The following is a 22,444-nucleotide window of genomic DNA, read 5'->3' on the forward strand; positions in this document are numbered from 1 at the left end:
AAAAAGCACGCGTGCCCTGTACGGTGAGGGCTTAGGCGTCGTCAGCGCCACCGTGGGGCAAGAGAGTAGCGGTCTCTCATAAACCAATAGTGCAGATTCAGCACAACGGGCTACATTAACCATTTTAAAACGTGCTCCATTCCTGCAGCCATGCTGCTCTCAAACGGAACGTGGGAAGACAATAGAACTCATCGCTTCCTCTCTTCACCGCCCTTCAGCGCAACATAAGAAAAACAAACACTGAAATATTAACTCCTATAGATTTCTTGTTTAATCACACTGCTTGTGCATAGTGCATGAGTGATCATTGGATTTGCTTGACCTGGTATGACCAAGTACTGATTTTTGCTCCTAAGAAGCTTAGTACCTCCCCATAGCCTCAGAATCATTCACTGTGGTATTAGAGCTTAGCCAGCTAACTGCAAACACAAAGAAGAAAAACACAGAAAATAAATCTAGATCCCAAAAAAGCTACTGCCTGGTACCCACAACAGCCCTATGGGGTGTAGGTTGGATTACAAGAAGAATTCTTTACTTTGCTGCTTCCCAGACATCTCTGTGCGTTCCTTTGCCACTTGCATTACTAGCCCAATAACAGACCGAAACAGTTTTGTCCAGCTCTTCATTCATTTATTTATTTATTTATCCTGGCTAACTCAAAATCGATGGCACAAATTACACCTAGCGACGGGCCAGTCATTAAAACAGCACGCACTCATAGCAAAAGGTAATAAGATGGTTTGGTTCTTTTTGAATAATGCAACCACTCTCCACACAATTTATAAAAATTTGTATTTGCTAACCAGAACATAACCTATGCCAGCAAAGTACACTTTTACACCACCTGCGTGCAAGATTTTCTGCTTTTTAGAGTCAAGCCCTCATGGCTGGGTGCTATTTGCTCTTTACAGCTCCACCTAAGCTGGTTGCAGGATCATGTTTTTTCAGTGCTGTCAGACATAATAAATTCACTGAAATCCCAGCGCTGCCTCCCCAGCACTCACTAATTAGCACGTCTTGCTTTCCGGCTTGCTGGTAGATGCTTTGACTCTGAATAATTACTGACATTATGTGTGTTACTTTCATTAAACTTTCAAAGGTTGGGATAACTAGAAATTCCCATGAAAAATGTTCTCCTTCATTATAAATGGTGATCATTTGTTGTAAGCATCAGAAATTATTTTCAAGCTACTCATCAGCATTTTGTAATTACAAGTTGTGGGTATGAATTGACACTCATTTTTCTTGTATAGCACTTTAGGCTTTAGTGAACATAAGCACGGTATCAAAAATATATACATTATTATTGAATAAAATTATATAATAATAACAAAAATATTATTACTGTTGTTGTTATTGTTTATGTGAATACCCTGACACAACATAATAATACATTTGATGGAATGTTGTATTGAAGATGTGTATGAAACTATTACATTTTCATATACTTTTAAACACATCATTGACATTACCACTGTCTAATGTGTGATTCCTTGTCACATACTGATCAGCATTTCCAATGGTTACAAAAATTCAGAGCAACTGCACATTGGCCATCACTTTGCATGGATAAAAAACTGGATCTGAAACGTACTCAAGCGCAAAGGGCAGAGAAACTGACCAGCGCATCTGCCTTGATCTCCCTGCTCCTGTTAAAGCGAAGACACATGAAGTGCTGGAGGAGCTGCCTGTGCTGAACCCCGTTGCTCCAATCTATAAAGACTCCAGGGGGCAGCGCTGAGCATTTACATCATATGCACCCTCTTCAAATTTTGAAACGCTCACCCCTCCCTTCCTGTAAGCACTCGCATCCAAGCTCGCATACACACACACACACACACACACACACACACACACACACACACACACACACACACACACACACACACACACACACACACACATGCACAAAGACACGCACACAGACACCTTCCCCCACGGCGACGGCCATATACGTTCACACACAATCGCAAGACTATTGTGTGCCACTCGTGGTAGCACAGCCCTAAATGTGACTGTTCATAATGTACTCCCATGGCGTCACGACAGGAGACCTGCGCCACAACATCATGCTCCATTTCCCCAGGAAGGAGGTTTTCACTGGAGCAGGCAACCAGCTACCTGGCAACCACACACATCAAGCTAACCAAATGCAGGCAACCCATGGAGATCATAATAAGCCCAGCATTTCATGATGCTGGCAGTAGTCTCCTATACTGCGATTTATTGCTTTGACTCAGTCTTTATATGAGAGGTGTGCCACTGCCTATAGGTTTTCAGAGCTCAGGAGCTGGTGCTCATGTTAGTCGAACGTTCCTTTTAGTAATTGCAAATGTGAGAAATTGTTGCTACTGTTGTGATTCCGCTGTGTTACAAATTATTACAAATATTCTGCAGTAAACATGAATCATTTTCAGGTCATGAGTTCATTGCCAACAAATGTTTTAGAAGTGCTGTAAAATATAACACTGCAATGTCTGGGTCAGTATCATAAACAAAACAGCATGCACATAATGTGATTCTAACTATAAAACCCTAGGAACCTCGACCTGACTATTCTTAGAGTACCAGCTATAACAAGAGCACATATGGTAGGCAGTACATCGATTTACTTTGATTAATGCATTAAATTAGTAAATCACCAACCAGCCAGTCTTTTTCTTAAAGTAGGACTTCAGTGGGCTAATCCACAAACAGAAAAAATGGGGCTTTGTTAAGGTCTATCATTCTCTGGTGCTCTTTTCACTCCTTTTCTTTTGTAATAACTGATCTGAGCCTGTTTCTCTTGCATCACTGCATTGGTCTCTGTACACGAGACAGTGGTTGCATTACTTTCTGGGGGGGGGGACTGGTCTCAGAGAATAACCAGTGAAGTCCACGGGATCAACTCCTGTGATTGTTCTTTTGATCCCTGTGGCTGGAGCTTGTGCGAATCAGATGGCACACATGAATGGCTGATTTGCTCTGCTTCCTCCCCCAGCCTTGCTCTCTGCCCGAGCCCTGCTTTCCTTCAGGAGCTAATTAATAGGAGAGCAGTGCCTGTGGGCAGTCAGATCCTGTCTCCAGCACACGCTCTACCTGGGATTAGATCAGACAAGAGACCCAGCAGGTCCACCAGGGATTAAAGCATGGGGCCAGAGCCCCTGTACTGCAGGACACAGAAAGTGCATGCACACACATACACATACACATGCACACACACACACACACACACACACACACACACACACACACACACACACACACACATACACACACACACACACACACACACACACATGCACACACACACAAACACACACACACGCACGCACGCACACAGACACACACACACACACACACACACACACACACACACACACACACACACACACACAGAGAAAGCCATCCTAATCCACCTGTATGCGGTCCAGGCTAAAATGGGCTGAGGTCTATGGGGGGGGGGGGGGGGGGGGGGGGGGGGTAGAGATGACACACTGTATTGACAAAAGTATTGGGACACAGTACACCTACAGGAGTGTTTATAATATCCCATTCTAAATCCATCCCATCTAAATCCATTTCTAGACATTAATATGGAGTTGTTCTCCCCATTTGCAGTTATAACAGCTTCCTCTCTTCTAGGAAGGCTTTCTTTAAGATTTTTGAGCGTGTCTATGGGAATTATTGCCCATTCATCCAGGAGAACATTTGTGAGGTCAGACACTGATATTGGATGAGAAGGCCTGGCTCTTTGTTCTAAGTTTTTGATGGGGTTAAGGTTGGGTCTCTGAGCATTCAAGTTCTTCCACAGCAAACTCACCCAACCGTGCCTTTATGGACCATGCTGGAGCAGAAAAGGACCTTCCCCAAACTGTTCCCAGCAAGCTGTAAACATACCACTGTCTAGAATGTCTTGGTATGCTGAAGCACTAAGAATTCCCTTCACTGGAACTAAGAGGCCGAGGCCAATCTCTAATAAACAACTCCATAGCTTTATAGCTCCTTTATAGTTGGCACAAAGCAGTCAGACAGGTAGCGTTCTCCTGGCATTTTCCAAACCCAGACCCCTCCATCAGACTGTCAGATAGAGATCCATAACTGAACAGAGCACATTTCCACTGATCCAGAGTCCAGTGACAACATGCTTTAACTCCATCCATTGCTTGGCCTTGGTGATGTAAGGCTTGCATACAACTGCTCAGCCATGGAGTCCCATGAAGCTCCCAGCACACAGTTTTTGTGCTGATGTTAATGGCAGAGGAGGTTTGGAACTCTGCAGGTATTGAGTCAGCAGAGCATTGGAGACTTTTACACACTATGCGCCTCAGCACTTGCCGACCCCGCTCTGTAACTTTATGTGGTCTGCCACTTCATGGCTGAGTTGCTCTGGCTCCTAAACACGGTAATACCAGTTTTTTTGTTGAATATCTAGGAGGGAAGAAATTTCACAAACTGACTCGTTGCAATGGTGGCATCCTATTAGAGCTCCACGCTCAAATTCAGTGAGCCTTTAGAACGACCCATTCCTTCAAAAATGTTTACCAAGGCAGACTGCATGGTTAGTTGCTAGATTTTATATACCTGTAGCAATGGCACTGAATGAAACATCTGAATTCATTGAGTAAGAGATGTGTCCCAATACTTTTGTCCATGATGAGTATGTGGGGATGATGAGTAGGTTGGACTATATGATGTCAGGAGCCAGAAGTGTCATGTAGGTAAATAAATAAAGTGAAATGAATAACTTTCCCAGACCTGCTCTGTGGGATAGGTTCTATACTCACCATCCACTTTACTAGAAGCAGCCAGCTTGTATGCTAATAGTTGAATCTTAGAGGTGCGTTTTATAAGTCTACAACTACAGACTGGATTTGTTGGCATGGACAGCTCATCACTGTAGGGTCATTATGTGATGACACAATAGCAAATTCACATTTTGCATAGTCCAATTCATATAAAAATCAGGTATCATATAGTCCAGTATTTTCGTAAGTATCCATGTTTACAAAATCCAGCATAAGATGGACTAGACACTCTTAACTCGTAACTATTATAATATTTGACAAAATGGACACTCTTTCCTCTAGGATAGAATTTAGCATAAACAGTGCAGCAGAAGACACCACCTTGAATTCAGGCTTGGTGTCCTGATAAAAAAAAGGCACAATGGCACAAATATGCTTCTTTTTAATCTTTTTTTTCTTATACCTTCTCAAGAACAACAGCACAATACAAATCAAGGTCAAGCTGGGTAACACGTGCGTAACTGTTTCAAGTACTCAGCCTCCTTATTAGACTTGCTCCGAAAAATCTATGACGATCTCTCCAGCAGAATCAAGGTGAAAACACTACATATACTGTAACAATTTCCACGCTTTCCTATTTATGCGTTCATAAAAATAAAATCATAAAAATCAATAAGCATCGCTGAGATTCTTCCTTGCTGCAGTTGCTATGAGCCCATATTTTTTGTGATGGCTAGAGATATTCTGATCATAAGGAGGCAGTAGCTATTGGTGCAGGAATGTAACAGCAACAATTCATCAGCGCAGTGCTCTCGGATATAACGTGCACGCCCTCAGGTCCTTAATTTGACTGGTATGAGATGTAGCCATGAGGTTCTTCATTGCAATGCACCGCATACACACCACACACACCACTCCCTTGACTACAGGTGCAATTCAGGAGGCATATTAAGTCTAAGCCTCAGTCAAATCTTAATATTTCAACAGACAAACATGAAGTGTACGGGGCATTCCTCTATAAAACATTCATGCCAGGTATGAAAAAATAATGAGAAATATATCTCCAGCAATCAAGCATGAAAATCCATAAGCCCAGGCTTGTGCAAGTAAGGATGCAATGTTATCTCCTAAAAGGAGTGAAGTCTCCGGCAGCAAATTGAGCAGAACTCCACTGGCCGGGGCCACTGTATCACATGACCACAATGGATGGCCCCTGTCAGTCGTCATTAGCGAGCCACTCTGTTTCCTGCTGGCATTAGAGCTGGCTAGCCCTCTCCCACTCGTCCTGGCACACTGCTTCCTGCACTGGACCATCCTCCTCCACTGCTACCTTCTTGTCTAATAAATGGAGGAAGAGAGTGCTTTAGCATACATGGCAAGTGAAAGGGGGTGTGTGTGGGGGGGTGTGTGAAAGAAAAAGCAAGACCCTGAGGTGTACCTGCAGAGGGGGAAGTGTGCAGTGTAATAACAGGCCAGATGCAACGGGATGTTAGAACATTCAAACATTGATCACAGATCTCAGCGGCCTCGACTTTATTCTGTTAGCAGTTTCTCTTTAGAGTGGAGCAGAGTGAGATTTGACCAGCTGGGGTGAACGTTAACATCCAGAAAATATCCTATGGCATTATCATTTTGGTTTTTATGACTTGCTAAAGCAAAATGCTACACTTTTGCTTTAGGCCCTATCCCATTTCACACTTTGCCCCCAGCTCATAGCTGCAGCCTTCCGTCCCGCACGTTCACATCTAGGGTGGGTTGTCCCAATTCTTCTTTAGGTAGGGTGATGTGTTAGGGCTACATGGCCCTCCAAACACAGTGGAATGAGAACTTTCTCAGAATGTCGCGCGACATCAAGATGGCTACGTAAGTGTTCAAAGAAGCCCACAAAGTATTTTCTGTGTTAATAAAGAAATAAAAATAATGATGATATCTTAGTTTAATAATATCATCATAACTCAGATTGGTGTCATCTCAATGTATTATGGACCTTTTCTTCATAATAAGCACAAAACAATCTTTAGTAGTAAGCTATTCCAATGTAATAGTTAGCTAGCTAACTTACATTACATTGTTATTGCTGATTTGCGTATGACAATCCCGCATTTTTACATATTTTCATGTCATGCCCCACCTTTTGGAGGCTTAAAATGCCCAGAATTAACGTTGCTGAATGTTACCACTCCTTGTTTTTCAGTGCAGCCTGGCAGGGGTGCCTTCAGAGCACTGCTATTAGCCTGGTAATGAAGCAATGTTCTTTTGTATTTGGTGACCGACTTGATACATGAAACTGAAGTTGTGAACAACAACTGTAGACAAATGCGAAAGGATGTCTAAGGCCCATGCAAGAGAGAGCAGCACCTCTGAGGACAGCATGCTGCAAATGTCTATCAAAAACCCTTTGATTCTGCTAAGTAAAAGCCACCGATGACTACTGATGTTGTAATGGGTTCTTGAATGGTTGTCACATTTCGTAAGGGAAGATTTCAACCACTACTGCTTGCAACACAGTTCCAAGAAACAAGGAGACACTCTAAATCAAAGGGTAGGGCTAAAATAAGAAATGGGATTGGGCCTTAAACTGTTTCACTCATCGTGAACCTCAAATGCACTTGCACAGTGCTGCCAGTTTTTGGTGTGGCACTACGCTTACCCACATGCACACAAACACATTTGTCTGTTGTTTATAGTACCTCAGTCTCTGAATTCAGGGAGTAATCTCATTTCAAGAGGCATTTTCCATTAGCATACTGCTGTGCTTGATTCCATAATAGAGTCGGCGTGGAGAATGAGCTCATTGTTACTGATTGTCTGCCAAAAGAATTTAATTGTCTCTCCTATTGTTAAATACAATAATCAGCTGCATCCACATGCATAGAATACACTTTGCTGTATTGGCATTTGTATGCACTGTGGCAAACGATTTTGGTGTTTGTGCAGGAAAGGCTGACTGGGTTACAGAGTAGCTGTCCAGTGCTGAAGTGCTGACACAGAGTCTTCCTTCAGCCCTCATCCCTCAGTGACTCAGGGAGCTGTCTGTGGTTCTGAAAAGTGGAGCAAGACTTCAAGCATGCTTTCCTTCTGAAGTCACATACTAGATGCCGAGTAGGCACTCTTATATTTCTTTTTTTTTGGCAATCAGCAGTGCTGGTGCGCATGACTTCTATTAGACAGTGGCACAGAACTCCATGGGGAGAGACCCACAACCAGACTAACGAGTCCCTACTCAATTTGTAACCTCTAGCCATTGAATTTCACCTACAGAAGTAGAAATATTTAGCAAAGCAGAGTTGCATTTTACGCTCATCAGTGTTATGATGGACCACAGGGAGGGAGTAGAGATGATGGGCAGATGTTGCACAGTCTGCAAAAAGCTCATTTAATTACAGCCAATCTCTCTCAATCTCTCCTAAGCAACAGCTGTCTAATGAGCAAATAAATCATGCACATGACACAATGCATCCTTTCTGATGGGTAAATATTCAGACAAAGTCACAGTAATTGAAGAGAAAGTAGATTTCTAACTAATGCTGGCTCTTAGGACAAGTGAAACGAGATGTTTGATCAAAAGGAATCTCATTTAAACAAAAAACAACTTAGGTTTACTGATATTGACATTTGTTCTTCCATACTTTTACCCACTTTATAAAATCACCAAAACAGGCTACTTCAATTCACCATTTAAACTACAAACATCTCTTTACAATCTCTAAATGTTATCTCAATATAATGTCTCTAAATGTTTTGCACTGAAAATAACAGAAAATAACACATGGTACCATATAAAAAAACTGTTTCTATCTGAAACATTAACTGAGTTGTTTGAACAGACTGTAGTTATACAGCACAGAAAGTCAGGATCTCTAATGCCCACAGTGTTCTCAACGCTGCCTACTGGGTGTTACATGGAATCGGCCTTGTACCAGTGAGCTGCAAGATTCAAATCTTTCTGCAATGACACTCTGCTCTGCTGTCCTGATTCCAAGCTAGACGCTCAGTCTGAAGCCATCCCAGATTCTCCACACTGGCACACTGCTCCCATCACTCCTGTCTACACAGAGCTGACTTGAAAACAAAGAAGCTTGTCCTCACATGCTCTGTGCCTAATAAATATAGTTTAAAACGTTGGCACAAATTTTCTGTCACTAACGGAGCTACGACACCTCTGGCATGGCCGAGGTGAGGTCTCGCGACCCGCACTCAGGGCAGGCCCACCCTTAAGCTCGCCTGGGGTGCTTGCTTCACCACCCTGCAGCCAAACTCCAGCAGCAGACTAAAGATGGGAGAGATCTCCAAGGTGAAGGCTTTCTTGCTCTGCCTGGCTACAGAATGGAAGCAGCACTAATTCAAACACATTCTCACACAGTAGGGAAAATCATTCCATAAGATTCCAGTCTGTGAGAGAACCAGTGATGGTGGAGGCCAGACCATTTTCTATAGTAAACTTAGCTGTTCTTGAACGTCCTGATAATGTTTATTATGTCATCTGGTTGCATAGTAAAGTTCACTCCACTAATGCTCAGGCTGGATAAAAACTGCTTTCATACATTTAACCCACAGAAGATCTGAATTCTGCATGACTGTCTGTCTGCCTGTCTATATCCATTTACAACAGGGTGTGTGTAAATGCAGTTGGGCCATGTGAATTTGAGCTGTATCATAGACAATTATCAGTCAGTGGAGCAAGAAAAGAAAAGTTTGCTGCTATCAATTAAATAAGACTTCTTCCCTCTTGAACTGCTCATATACATGGACATTAGGCACAAAGCTACCACACAGAATGCAAATTTAGAAGACATGCATCTTTTAAAAAATGGAACATTCAGTTTATGCTTCAGATAAATGTTTACATAAAAAGGCCCCTAGATTTAAACGTATAGCCAAAGGTCTCTACATACAACAAACTTTATTGCTATTAGCACAATATTATAGGGGTTCTCTCTCTCTCGTTCTCTCTCTCTCTCTCTCTCTCTCTCTCTCTCTCTCTGTCTGTGTGTATGTGTGTGTGTGTGTGTGTGTGTGTGTGTGTGTGTGTGTGTGTGTGTGTAAGTGAGCTTAAAAGAGTTACTGATAGCAGAACTCCACAGACTAAAGATTCATTTTTGGTTGAGTACTGTTTACAGTGGTGTAATTACAGCTGTTTGTGTTAACAGATAAGAAATAAAAATATTTTATTTTCTGATTGCTGTAAACAATTTATCGCCAGTGTATGTATGCGAATGACACTCATAAACCAAAGGAACCCAAATCTACATTTACATGAACTGTCGAATTTATAAGCTGATGGCTGTGAGAACTGCAAAAATGATGAATTAAAACAAGACCTTTATGCTTCAGGTAGGGAAACATGAGTGATTTAGTACACGTGTTCCTTCAAATGGGATTTAATCCTTTAGGATTGTAATGCCCCTCTCTCTTATTCTCCCTCTCCCTCACCCCTCCCAAGCCCTCTCCAGTTTTTCCATTATCACACATTTTAGTGTCTCTGAACATCATTGGTACTTAAACTGGGTAGCAAGGGAAATCATATTTTCTGCTGTTCATTAAAAAGATGGTATCAGTCTTATCAGGCTCCTTTGATAACAGAATAATAAAAATACAGACAATAATCACATAAAACCATTCATTACATCCCAGATAAGAGGCCACAACCTGCTCCCTCATAAAAGCTTCTGTTTGGAATTCCCCTGAATCCCCTTCCATGTTCCAGGTGAACAGATTTGTCATAGTAAGCTTAATCATAACATGCAGCGGTAAACACTAGCTGAGACCATGGGTCTGAGTCACTAGCCAACCTGTGAGATGTGAGAAGTTTGTCAACAATATGACACTGAAGCAATATTAGTTTTAACACAGTTTGAAAAGTAAACTGTATGTAAATACAAACTTTTAATACAGTTTGTAAAGGATAACTGTCATGGAATGCTTGCGAGCCACGTGGTTTGGCCCGCCACGTGCAGTGGGAGGATTCTCGTTTGTCAAAGCCCGATCCGTACCTCGAGTACTTCGAACCTCAAATATGGCTCGGCTTGAAATACCTTGCTTCAGGTCTCATGGATGACAAGCATCGAGACTATTTTCTGTCCTGGCTTCAAGATGGTGGAATGAACTCCCGCTTGCTGTCCAGACAGCAGAGTGTCTTGCAGTCTTCAAACGCAGACTGAAGGCCCATCTATTTGCAGAATATTTAAAGGACAACTGACACTGCTCCCATATTGACTAACTAATTTAGTACTTCTTGTAGGGCATTGTTTATGTTGTTTAACAAACTCTAGCACTTGTTGTTTATAGCACTTATCATTGTTTAAGATAGACCTTATGTATTTTGCACTTCTAGGTATCAGCATTCATCCCTGTTTTCTAGCTCATTGGTATGTTTAATTCTAACCTACTGTACTGTACTTGGATATGTTCTATGAGTAAATAACAAAGCACTTTTGCAAGTCGCTCTGGATAAGAGCGTCTGCCAAATGCTGTAAATGTAAATGTAATGTAAATGTTTGTGGCCACCATTGCACACACCTGTACCTCATCCTGTCTATGTATTTAAACCCACGTCAGTGTGTGCAGTGTCGTTGGTCATTGTTGATGTAATGTGTTAATGTTAAGGTCAATGTTCTTTTCATCATTATTAAATGTCTGCGTGTTTAGCATGTTTGTTTAATGTTAACCGTTACATGTTCATGTTCTTCGTTTGTAATACGTGTGAGTGCTATTGTCGTTATGTGTTAATAAATGTTTGTCCACGTCGCTGGGGTCTGTGTGTCCTGCCCTTCGGCACTCGGGCCACCACGCGTTACGGAATGACCAACCACCACAGGACGCCAGCTCCCGCGGCAAAAAATCTCAGGATCTCCAGTGGGGAGAGCGGAAGCTCGAATCCCTTCCCTTCAGCAGACTCGCCAGCGAAGCTGGAGGGGTCTGCCCAAAGCCCTGGAGGCAAACTGCCTCTGGGACGCTCCTAGAGCCCCAGGAGTGAGGAGGGCCTTTGGGGGATGTAGCATCTCTGTAACCGGGGCGGATGTGCATCCCCGCATATCCGTTGAGGCCATGGACACGTTTGAGGCGCCTGCGTGGATGGCTGCGCTTATGTTTGTGTGTGGTCGCTATTGTTTGTTTATGCTTGCGCCTTGTGTTTACAGGCGCAACATCGTTGGGAGCGTACCGGACTGCTCTGAGAGAAGCAGGGAAGCTATCTTTCTCCCTCTCGTCGAGAGGTCTCCCTTGCTGGTGTCACCTGGCCCGCCTGGTACTGTGTGGGCGCTGGGCATTGCCGTGCTGTGTTTTCTGTTTACGTGTACACGGCGCCCGGAGGTTCGCGTTCATTGGACGGACACGTCGGGAGCCGCGCTCCTTGGGAGGGAGTTCTGTCACGGAACGCTTACCTCCTGTGAGTCACGTGGTTTTGCCCGCCAAGTGCAGTGGGAGGATTCTCGTTTGTGGCCACGCCTGCACACACCTGTACCTCATCCTGTCTGTGTATTTAAACCCGCGTCAGTGTGTGCAGTGTCGTTGGTTATTGTTGATGTAACATGTTAAGGTTTCTCGTGTATTTTAGCGCCATGCCGTAGCTCCGTTTTCTCCGTCCCTCGATTAGTTCAGGTATTTAAACCCTGCCTTGTGCCCTTGGTCTTGGCTGTTCATTGTTTACTTCATTGCATTTATGTGCTTATTTAAATGTGTGTATTAGGTTCATTTCGTCGTGGTTGTATTGAATGTTTGAATGTTAGTTTGTACTCCGTGTATCCTAGCCTTCGTGTTTCTTAGCCCCGAGTATTCCCTAGTCTTTGTTATAGCCTGCTTCCCTGTTTGCCTTCGTGTGTTTTTGTTTGTAATGTACCCCCGTACTCCCCGTGTTGGCTGTATATAGCCCTGAACTGCTATAGTGACTACGACTCTGGATTTGCCCTTAATATATCTCGCTCTTCTCCGCACAAGCGTCTGCTTCCTTACCGCTCACCGTTACAAATAGTAATACGCCCAATTCCACACATTCTAGGTACAACTGAAGGGAATTGGGAGCTAGTCCAGTGTATGAAATAGTCGAGTGTGTGAATGAATCCAGTGTGTAAAATAGTCCAATCTGTGAATTAGTCCAGTGTGTAAAATAGTGAAATATGTGAATTAGCCCTGTGTGTGATACAGTCTAGTATCTGAATTAGTCCAGTCCGTGAAATAGTCAGTGTGTAAAACAGTCCACTATATCCAGTAGTCCAGTCTTGGGAAAGCATTACATACAAGGAAGAAAATGCATTCAAGCATGATTGGTCACAGATTCCAGTATGACATTTGAACCCTGCACAAAGGAATTAATGGTGCAAAAGCAGCATTTTCACTGGCCTTTCCAGCTCAGGTGAGAAAATGGCCGTTTCTGATTCAGCCAGCTGGCAAATAAACAAAGCAGGCACAAATGGAGGACAGGAAAATGCCATCTACATTTACCAAATACAAATGGAATAATGAAATATAAGGGCTGACACAATACACAGATACATCTGCATTATACAATTATGGGATCCATTCAGTGGTCTAGAATTACATGGAATTTGCATAAAAGCACTTTGACCTTCTGTAGGCTTCTGTACCACTGTGCTTCTGTACGTGGTCAGGGGTCTGGACAATAGGACGTGTTTTTGGGGGGATTTGATCATGTATAAAAGCACAGGTTAAATGGTGCACACAGAGCCAGTCACTAGCTGGAAACAGCTCTGACTAATCAAAGCAGCCAAAATGACAATAAGAAAGGTAAGTGGCACACATCAAAGAGGGACGCAGAGTTGAACTAGACAAATAACTACTGTTACTCTGACAAAAAGAAATAAATAAATAGGTGGACATTATAGTACATTGTATTCTGAATTAGAATCTGTTTTTAGAACTTTTCTATCTTGTATAATTTCAGTATTAAATTAGTGTGGAAACTGTAGTCTTAAAATGTGCAGATTCACTTTCCTTGGTACAGTTTTTCCATACTATACATAACATACAAGTATACTGGAACAAAATAATTCTGAAAATATGCTTACATTCAGTATGAAAAAAAACATAATAAACAGACATTTCTGCTGGAATATCATCTTCTATGAGGAGCTCAAGGGCCACTCCTATGAGTGGACCAGTGACTGTAGCGACATGGCTCCCTTCCTGGCCCGCTGCCACTCCTGCAGGGTGGAGAGCGGCTGCTGGATGGTCTACGACCGCCCCAACTTCATGGGTAACCAGTACTTTGTCAGGAGGGGCGAGTACGCCGACTACATGAGCATGTGGGGAATGAGTGAGTGGGTCAAGTCCTGCCGCTTGATCCCCATGGTATGTTTACCAGATCTCCAACACATCTCCTATATCTACACAGACTCGAGAGGGATTTCCCCAAAAACAACACTGTCCACTCCTTTTCCCCAGCAGTACAGAATACCTGCCATGACTGGCCACTCCCTAGCATCTTCGTTGTCATGGTTTACCTGTCTGTTGTCTTTGTTTTGCTTTAAATCCTTTTTGTGGTTCCATTCCTTATGTTAGTTTTCTCTGCCCCTCATGAGTTGCACCCATGTCTTGTTAAATCTCAGTGTATTTAAACCCTGTCTTGTTGCCTGTGTGTTTGCTGGTCAATGTAATCCATGCCCTGCTTGTTATAGTGTCTGTTAATTCTAGCCTTCATTTGTTCTAGCCTCTGTGTGATTCCTTGCCCCTGTTTATATTCACTAGTGTTTAGTTTTAGTTCTTATTGTTACTTGTATTTTTGTTATAGCATGCATACCCTGTTTGTCATCGTGTTTTGTTTATTATGTATTCTTCTACGCTTCATATTGGCTCACTGACCCTGGACTGTTCTAATGATTATGGATTTGCCCTTAATAAGTCTGGCTCTCCTCAGCATGTGCGTACCCTAACCAGCATGTGCATACGCCTCATGATCACTCCACATTACGGGACCCTACAGAACAAGGATCTACGGGAGGGAGAACTTCATGGGCCAGATGATGGAGATCATGGTCGACTGCGACCCTGTCACAGAGCACTACCACTGGTCCAGCGGCTTCATGTCCTGCCATGTGCTGGACGGCCTCTGGCCCATGTATAAACTACCCCACTACAGGGGCAGGATGTGGTACTTCTGGCCTGTAGAGTACAGGCTTTTCAGGCACTGGGGTGGCAGAAGGTTCATGGGAAAGAGGTGTATCATGGATTCCTGGTACTGAAACTAAAAAAAACAAAAAAACAACACTTTAAACACTGTGACAAATCAAAAATGTTTCCAGTAGATATTTTACCCATTGACTATGCATATTGTCCTTTTTTTTTTTTTACACCTTTAAATACACTACACACAAAGTCTAGGTAATTACAAGGTGTAAAAATTAAAGAGATTGTATACAGAAACGTTGCTGTTTATCTTGCCAGCTTCCTAAATATAGATCCTTTGTTCATCTGTGCCAGCCTCGTTTTATCCGTTTCCTTAATGAGCCCTTTTGCCCTGCTGCTGACTGGGTAATTTCTACATATTCATGCATATTCATGACATTATAGTGCCACGCCTTGACATGTTTAACTCGGTGAGTCTAACACCTGCCTGCCCACCTCTACTCAAAGGCATGGCTGCCTTTTTACTCATCTGTTCTCCTTACACACTCAGTGCTTAATCTTCACACATAGAAACACCTTGCACCTTACCTTTACTGGTTACTTTAGTAGCCAAAACCATTTCATTGGTTCTTTTTAAGGCTGGGTAATTACAGTACAGCCCATGTGCTGCAATGCACCCTCTGTGCTGTTTTTCACTGGTCAGTTTCTGACCACCGAAGCACTGCAGACTGGATATTGTTTGGATGACAGACTGTTCTCAACACAGCAGTGGCACTGACATATAGCGACACGGTTATGTGCAATATGCTGGTATTAATGTACCTGGAACAGCAGTGATGCTGGAGCTTTTCCAAGTCTGTGTCATGGCCGGGTTAAAGGTAGTCTGCCACCCACAGATATCCAGCCAGGACAAGTCCTGTGGTGAAAAACTATCCACCGATGAAGAGGTAGAAAACAGCAAACACAAACTGCATGTGCATGAGAGAAACTGTAGCTATGTGTTAGCATGGAATAAAGAAATCACAGATAGATACAGTACTGAGATAAAGTAACTGTTAATATAGTTAGATTGTAGGCCAAACTCTGGTCTGTGAAGTCTTATTGTCATCTACCCACGTCTGGGCACATCTCACAGAGATAAGGGCAGTCACTTTACAATGGTTACTTTGGCGCTAGTCCATCACAAATGGTCAACAGTTATTTCGGACTGTAAATCAATGTAACACCAGGTGTGATTTCCTGTGGCTGTTGTCTTATGTTGGGATGATGCCAGTATATTAGGGAAAACCCTGTTCTTGGACAAGTTAAGACTGAAGGAAGGAGTTACATTTTGATAAATCTCTGCCTTGAGCTTACTCTCTCCGCTCTCTGTTTCTAACCATCTCTGTTATGTACAGTAACGTGTATTTTCTCATAACAATATCAAACCAATTGTAATGTGTAATTAATTGGTTTCTATTATGCCAATAAATCCTTTGTTACCTTGAACTCACATAAAGCTTAGCTTTGTAGATAGCATTACGTAAAATAAATGCTTAAGTACTTATTAACTAGAGTAAACGAATTCCCTGTAATTCCTTGGAAAGTGTCCAATCTGCTGAGCACATTTACTAAGTTAAACCTTAAATTGGTTAGTGAAATGGTAAAACTCTGACAAGCAGGCTGTTTTAGCAATCTGTTATAAAGGAACTTTATAAAAGTTGGTTACGCATATTCTCATGACATACACTGGGCAATGCACAGGACACATTTGTTAATTATAATTTTGAGACAGACTAATTTATTATGTTTTACATGCATTAAACCTTCAGCACAGAATTAAAGATACTGTCAATATACAGTTAGAGACAGCACTGAGTTATAGAAACTGTCGGTATGCAGTTACAGAAAGAACTGAGTTATATAAACTGAAGATATATAGTTATAGAAACTGTCTGTATACAGTTAGCACAGTTGCCAGTTTATTAGGAACACCTACTAGGAACAAAGTAATTTTTCATTCAGTTATATGTATTCAGTAGACAAATAACTGATGGGAACTTGTTTTCCTATTTTATGTCACCTTTACTGTGACATTTAATAAATTATCTGTTTTAAAACAGGTAAATGTCAGGATATTTTGGAAACATATGAACTCATATCATCTTATGCTGCCCTTTGGACAAAACTGGGCCATTCATGAAAAAGGTCAGTGAAGGTTTACACAATGTACACAGGGTTCAAGAGTCCGGTACAGTCAGTCAACTGCCATTAGAGTTTAACAGTGGTGCCATATATATATATATATATATATATATATATATATATATATATATATATATATATATATATATATATATATATATATATAAATTTTTTTTTTTTTTAATTTATTCATTTATTTTACTGTCTAGACACTTAAACTGGGATGAAAAGAGTGTGTGTGAATAAACTCAATGTTAACCCATTTGTGGAAAACTGAGAATTGAAATAGGAGAAATAGTCACAGACGATGAATCTACAGTCCTACCCTGCAATCCTGAAACCCACCCCTCCGTCAGTGACAAACCTCAGCGCACGCTTCAGAGAGCCTGTGCCTCGTCATCACTGCTTTGATGTGAGGCTAGCCAAGAGAAGGAAAATGAATACACGGCAATGTTCAGCTGTGAAGAAAACCTGCCAAAGCACAAGGAGAACTTGGAATGGTTAGAGAGAGAGAGAGAGAGAGAGAGAGAGAGAGAGAGAGAGAGAGAGAGAAATAGAGAAATAGACTTGAGCAGTAGGCAATTACCAAGCCCTGTTCAGTTAAGATGGTAAATATAAACATTCCTATTTGAAATGCTGTTGTACAAATTAGGGATATAGATGCCACATATACAGCCACAGACACACACAGAAACACAAAGAGGCACACACAGTCATGCTTTCACAGAAATATTGCATGCCATCCATGCAAGACCATCGGTCCAGCTATACTGTAAACAAAAGCCTTCAAACAGCCATGATTACCAAGATTTCATGTTACTTTAATTCACCCGGCACAATTCATGCTACACATATTTACTTTAATTCACATTATATACTTTTATTTAGATCCACTCTACACATATTTCCTTAACTCACACAACACATATTTTCTTTAATTCAACCTACACATATCGAGTTTATGCAAATGTGCAGTGCCCTTAGATTAGTAAGCATGCCACTGCTCTGTGCATTTCCTTTAAAAGAAAAAGCTAATCTATGGAGGTGCTCAGTGGAGTGTGAAGGGCTGTAAGTGTTCCCCCCACAAGGCACCCATCCACAGTGCAGCCATTGATCCAGTGTGCTATAAATCTCTGGTGTCCTTATGACAGAAATCAATACATGAACGCTTGACCACATATCCCCCAGGCAAGTCTATTATGTCACTGTGGTATGTGCCCATGTAGGTTTGTAGGAGTCAGTATTGCGTGTGTGTGTGGGTGTGGGTGTGTGCAAGTGCGTGTGTACGATCACGTGTGTGTGTGTGTGTGTGTGTGTGTGTGTGTGTGAGAATGAAAGATAACTTTCATATTATTGTAGGTGCATTAAAGGCAGAAATGGCACATTTTTCACATACACACAGCAGATGGGAGCCATAATCGGCTACTTGTCCAATATGCCAAAATACACGAAACCTAGCAATAACCTTCCACAGAAGAAAACTGCATCCACCAAAATATACATCACAGACAACAAAAGTAACCAGCAAAAATGTCAACACTATTACATTTACATGTGTCTCTGGCTTGTAAGCGGCAAAGGGGCAGTACAAAGAGGCAGGCGTGATGCCCCCCCCCCCACAAGTAGCACCTAGCAGGCCACCAGTCCTGCCTGCACTCTGCTGGCAATGTTTTCATGGCCGACAGCGAAGACGAGTGGGAATGAGAGGCACGCGGCAGAGAGCCCAACCAGGGCCACCCCTTGGGATACCAGCTGAGGAAAACTGCAGAGAACACAGAATGAAAAGCCAAAAGACTTTCAAAAGCTTTTATGGATGAGACATAATGATAGAGGTATGTGGCACATAGGCAGGATGGAGAAGAGCCTTTGTCCACTCATCCCTTAGAATGGGCCCCAGTAGGCTGAAAGAAAAAGAGCCTCTGTCCACTCAGCCCCTAGAGTGGGCCCTAGTAGGCAGGAAAAAAGAAAATGTTAAATGTACTGTATTTCTTTTTTAGCCATAGCTGCAGCCCATAGATTTAATGTCGACCCTGACACATTACAAGGCACTGTAATAGGAAATAAAATATAATATGATAATATAAGCATTAATTAAATAAATAAACACCTTAATAACAGTGTTAGAAACTCACGTGTCACTCACGCAACAAAGATGCAAAATGCGAAAAGATTCCTACACTAGTTCATACACGTCTACCACTCTGATCTCCCAGACTTTAATCAGATCAAAGCAGCTTCGCAAAAGCAAGAGACCCAGAAGAGGAAATCAAGCCAAACGATTCATCAACCACAAGACACCTAAATCCCCTTCCTGCCAACACCCAGAGATAAGAAGCATGTCAGCTGTGGCGATGACCACAGCAATATCATTATAAATATTTAATAAAGGGCTTCTGCTAATCCCCTTCCTGCCTCCCTCTTACTTTCAGACATTCAGGAGGATCTGCGCGAGCGGCCCAAATCACGCACGGAACCTGGCCATCAAATCCCGTATCTCACAACCAGATTACTTCTGAGAATAAGGAGTCTGTCTTCCTCTCTCCTCCACACATGAGCAGGTACAGGCAGGAAACAGCAGCCTATCAGTCAGCCTCCTGCTTAGCATCTACGATGGTACAGAATTAAACGGAATATTAGCATTTTTGCCATCTGTGGGTAAACTGTGCAATACTTTAATATTTTTAAAGATGATTCATCACTAATAAGAAAGCCCTTCATGCTTGCTGAGCAGACTGCCATGAGGTTTTGAGGATATTTAATAAGGAACTGAGGAATCAAGCTGATGGCTAATCCAAAAAGTGTTAGTTCTTTTGAACTGTCTGGTAGCAGGGCAAACATTATCCACAGGAAACAATTACTTTGCATGCCCTGCTTCCCATAAGTAAACACAAGGGAATTATGGCGCGCTCCCAGAAGCTGTCCCCCTACATCCTCACCACTGTAGCAGCCGCTACCGCGTTTGTTTGGCCGGGTTAGGCTTTTCTTGCTTTTTCCCTCTGCAACATCAGAGAACATGTCTCAAGAGAAAATGGAGAAACCATTCTGGTTAAACTAGACTTTGATGACAAATTTGACAAAACATATTCATAGCAGAACATTAATTTTTTTTTTGTGCGTGTGCCAATAGTGTGATTGGCAGAGATTTTCAATGCTTGGAAAAATGATTTAAAAGGTTTTAAAATGTTTGGACACATTCCACTTGGAGATTTAAATGGAGATTTTTTATTTATTTATTTTTTTAATAGAGACTGAAAAATGATTACACATTACAGCAAATTCAGTTCAAACTCTATGTCTGCAAACACAAAGCCTTTCAGAAAATCACCACAGGAGAAGCGGTTTGGTACCGAATGACCATAAATAAGCTGGAACTGGTACAAATGGATTTTCTTTTATGACCCATCAGGTAGGAAATCGTATTATTTATATGTGCTGTTTTTTTATTGTTTTAATAGGCTGTTTATTGAAATCTTTTTTGAATTTACAGAGTGGACCTGTCGAACTCTAGTCCGGGAAGGATACAGAAGTTCAGAGTTTAATGTTCTTTCTGATTTAATATACCTGAACACACCTTATCAATAATTCTCCCAAGCCTTTCAAGAGCTGAATAAGGTGAGTGCTAAATACTGCGATACTGCAGTCTTCCAGGAGTGAAGCTAGTGAATGCTGTTCTAAAGCACTATAAATTCTACTTTTACAAAAAACAAACACAGTCTGCAAAGTGAAAATAAAGTTCTTTTATTCAAAGTGGCTTCCGGCATTAACGATCCTGAACTAACTGGAGGTCTCCAAAGGATTGTTCATTCATTAGACCAGAATATTGAGGCTCCATTTCAAATCCTCTTTAATCCTCGCTTCCTCCATAACTCTGTTTGTCATTCTGTTAACAATTCTTGTCCACACAGTATTGACAAAGGGGATTAGAAAAACTAACTCCATCTCCCCTTACCTTCCTTCAAACATATCATCGCTGTCACAAAAATCAATAGCCTAAAATTATATATTTTTAAAGGGTCTTGATATTATTTCTTAAAAGCCATGATGTCAGAGATGTTTATAAATCTATGTAATTTCCCATGGACTCAAACGATCAGTAGCCTAAAAGTGGCTTTTCTTAAAAAAAAGAAAAGAAAACACGTTGAACATGTCAACATACACAAATAAATACAATTTGCTTCATGAAAGATCACAACTGACCCAAGTATAGATCTCATATTTAAGTTAGAGATGAGATTACATTTATGTTTACACTGTATATTTAATTGTATGTTTAATTAATTTTATAAGCAGTGTGCAGTTCTGCACCATTACCAGTAATAGACAAAATGCTAAAGGCAGCAAATGGTCATATAATATGTTGATACTTAAACAGACGGCCTGTGTGAACCTCCTTTGTACATTCACATTTGACTTCATATGCAGATATTACCACAGAACTGTGTTCTGTGATCCTTAACATGGACTTAAGGAAAAATCCCTCATAGTGGAGTATAGTCAGGATCATCCCTGCACTCACCATAGTTAAACATCGCAAGTCATTATCATTTAATCAGTGACCCGCTTAATTCTACCAGCTGGCTACAGTCTTATTGCTTAGTAGCACTTATTTTTAGTTCACGTAACACAAGGTAACATAATAAAAATGTGTTTATAGAAGGCAGCTGTCAAAAAGTGCATTTAGCTGCAGAAAAGGAATTTGATCTGAATACACTGCCTACAATGCTTGTGGCTAAAAGCAAATAACTAACCCAACATGACTTTTTCCCCCCAGATTTTGTCCGTCTTTCTCTCTAGCCCACTCTTCCTTTTATGCTCTCTCCCTCTACCTCACTCTCCCTGTCTCTCTCTTCCTCTACCTCACTCTCTCTGTCTCTCTCCCTCTCTACCTCACTCTCTCTGTCTCTCTCTCCCTCTACCTCACTCTCTCTGTCTCTCTCTTCCTCTACCTCACTCTCTCTGTCTCTCTCCCTCTCTACCTCACTCTCTCTGTCTCTCTCCCCCTCTACCTCACTCTCTCTGTTTCTCTCCCTCTACCTCACTCTCTGTCTCTCTCTCCCTCTACCTCACTCTCTCTGTCTCTCTCCCTCTACCTCACTCTCTCTGTCTCTCTCCCTCTACCTCACTCTCCCCCTCTACCTCACTCTCCCTGTCTCTCTCTCCCTGTCTCTCTCTCCCTCTACCTCACTCTCTCTGTCTCTCTCCCTCTACCTCACTCTCCCTGTCTCTCTCTCCCTCTACCTCACTCTCTCTGTCTCTCTCCCTCTACCTCACTCTCCCTGTCTCTCTCCCTCTACCTCACTCTCCGTCTCTCTCTCCCTCTACCTCACTCTCCCTGTCTCTCTCTCCCTCTACCTCACTCTCTCTGTCTCTCTCCCTCTACCTCACTCTCCCTGTCTCTCTCTCCCTCTACCTCACTCTCCCTGTCTCTCTCTCCCTCTACCTCACTCTCCCTG

At 42.0% G+C, this 22,444-nt stretch overlaps 2 protein-coding genes across 3 annotated transcripts in view; one reads left to right on the top strand and one right to left on the bottom strand.

Annotated features, from left to right (window-relative positions):
* LOC113587152 (astrotactin-2) overlaps positions 1–22,444 on the bottom strand; it is a 266,976-nt gene that overhangs the window by 227,357 nt on the left and 17,175 nt on the right. The gene's annotated exons all lie outside the window — the stretch shown is intronic.
* Positions 13,758–14,923, top strand: LOC113587142 (gamma-crystallin M2-like). The gene is made up of 2 exons (XM_035526828.1): positions 13,758–14,033; positions 14,648–14,923. The coding sequence occupies exons 1-2, from the start codon at positions 13,758–13,760 to the stop codon at positions 14,921–14,923; spliced, it is 552 nt and encodes a 183-aa protein (XP_035382721.1).

This window comes from Electrophorus electricus, chromosome 6 (assembly GCF_013358815.1).
Source record: "Electrophorus electricus isolate fEleEle1 chromosome 6, fEleEle1.pri, whole genome shotgun sequence".
NCBI lineage: Eukaryota > Metazoa > Chordata > Actinopteri > Gymnotiformes > Gymnotidae > Electrophorus > Electrophorus electricus.

What these genes read in the sequence shown, in the direction of transcription:
- LOC113587142 (XM_035526828.1), top strand. Translation starts at nt 13,758, where the DNA reads ATGAAAAAAAACATAATAAACAGACATTTCTGCTGGAATATCATCTTC. An exon ending in CCTGCCGCTTGATCCCCATG is followed by an intron (nt 14,034 to 14,647) that starts GTATGTTTACCA and finishes TGATCACTCCAC; the next exon opens with ATTACGGGACCCTACAGAAC.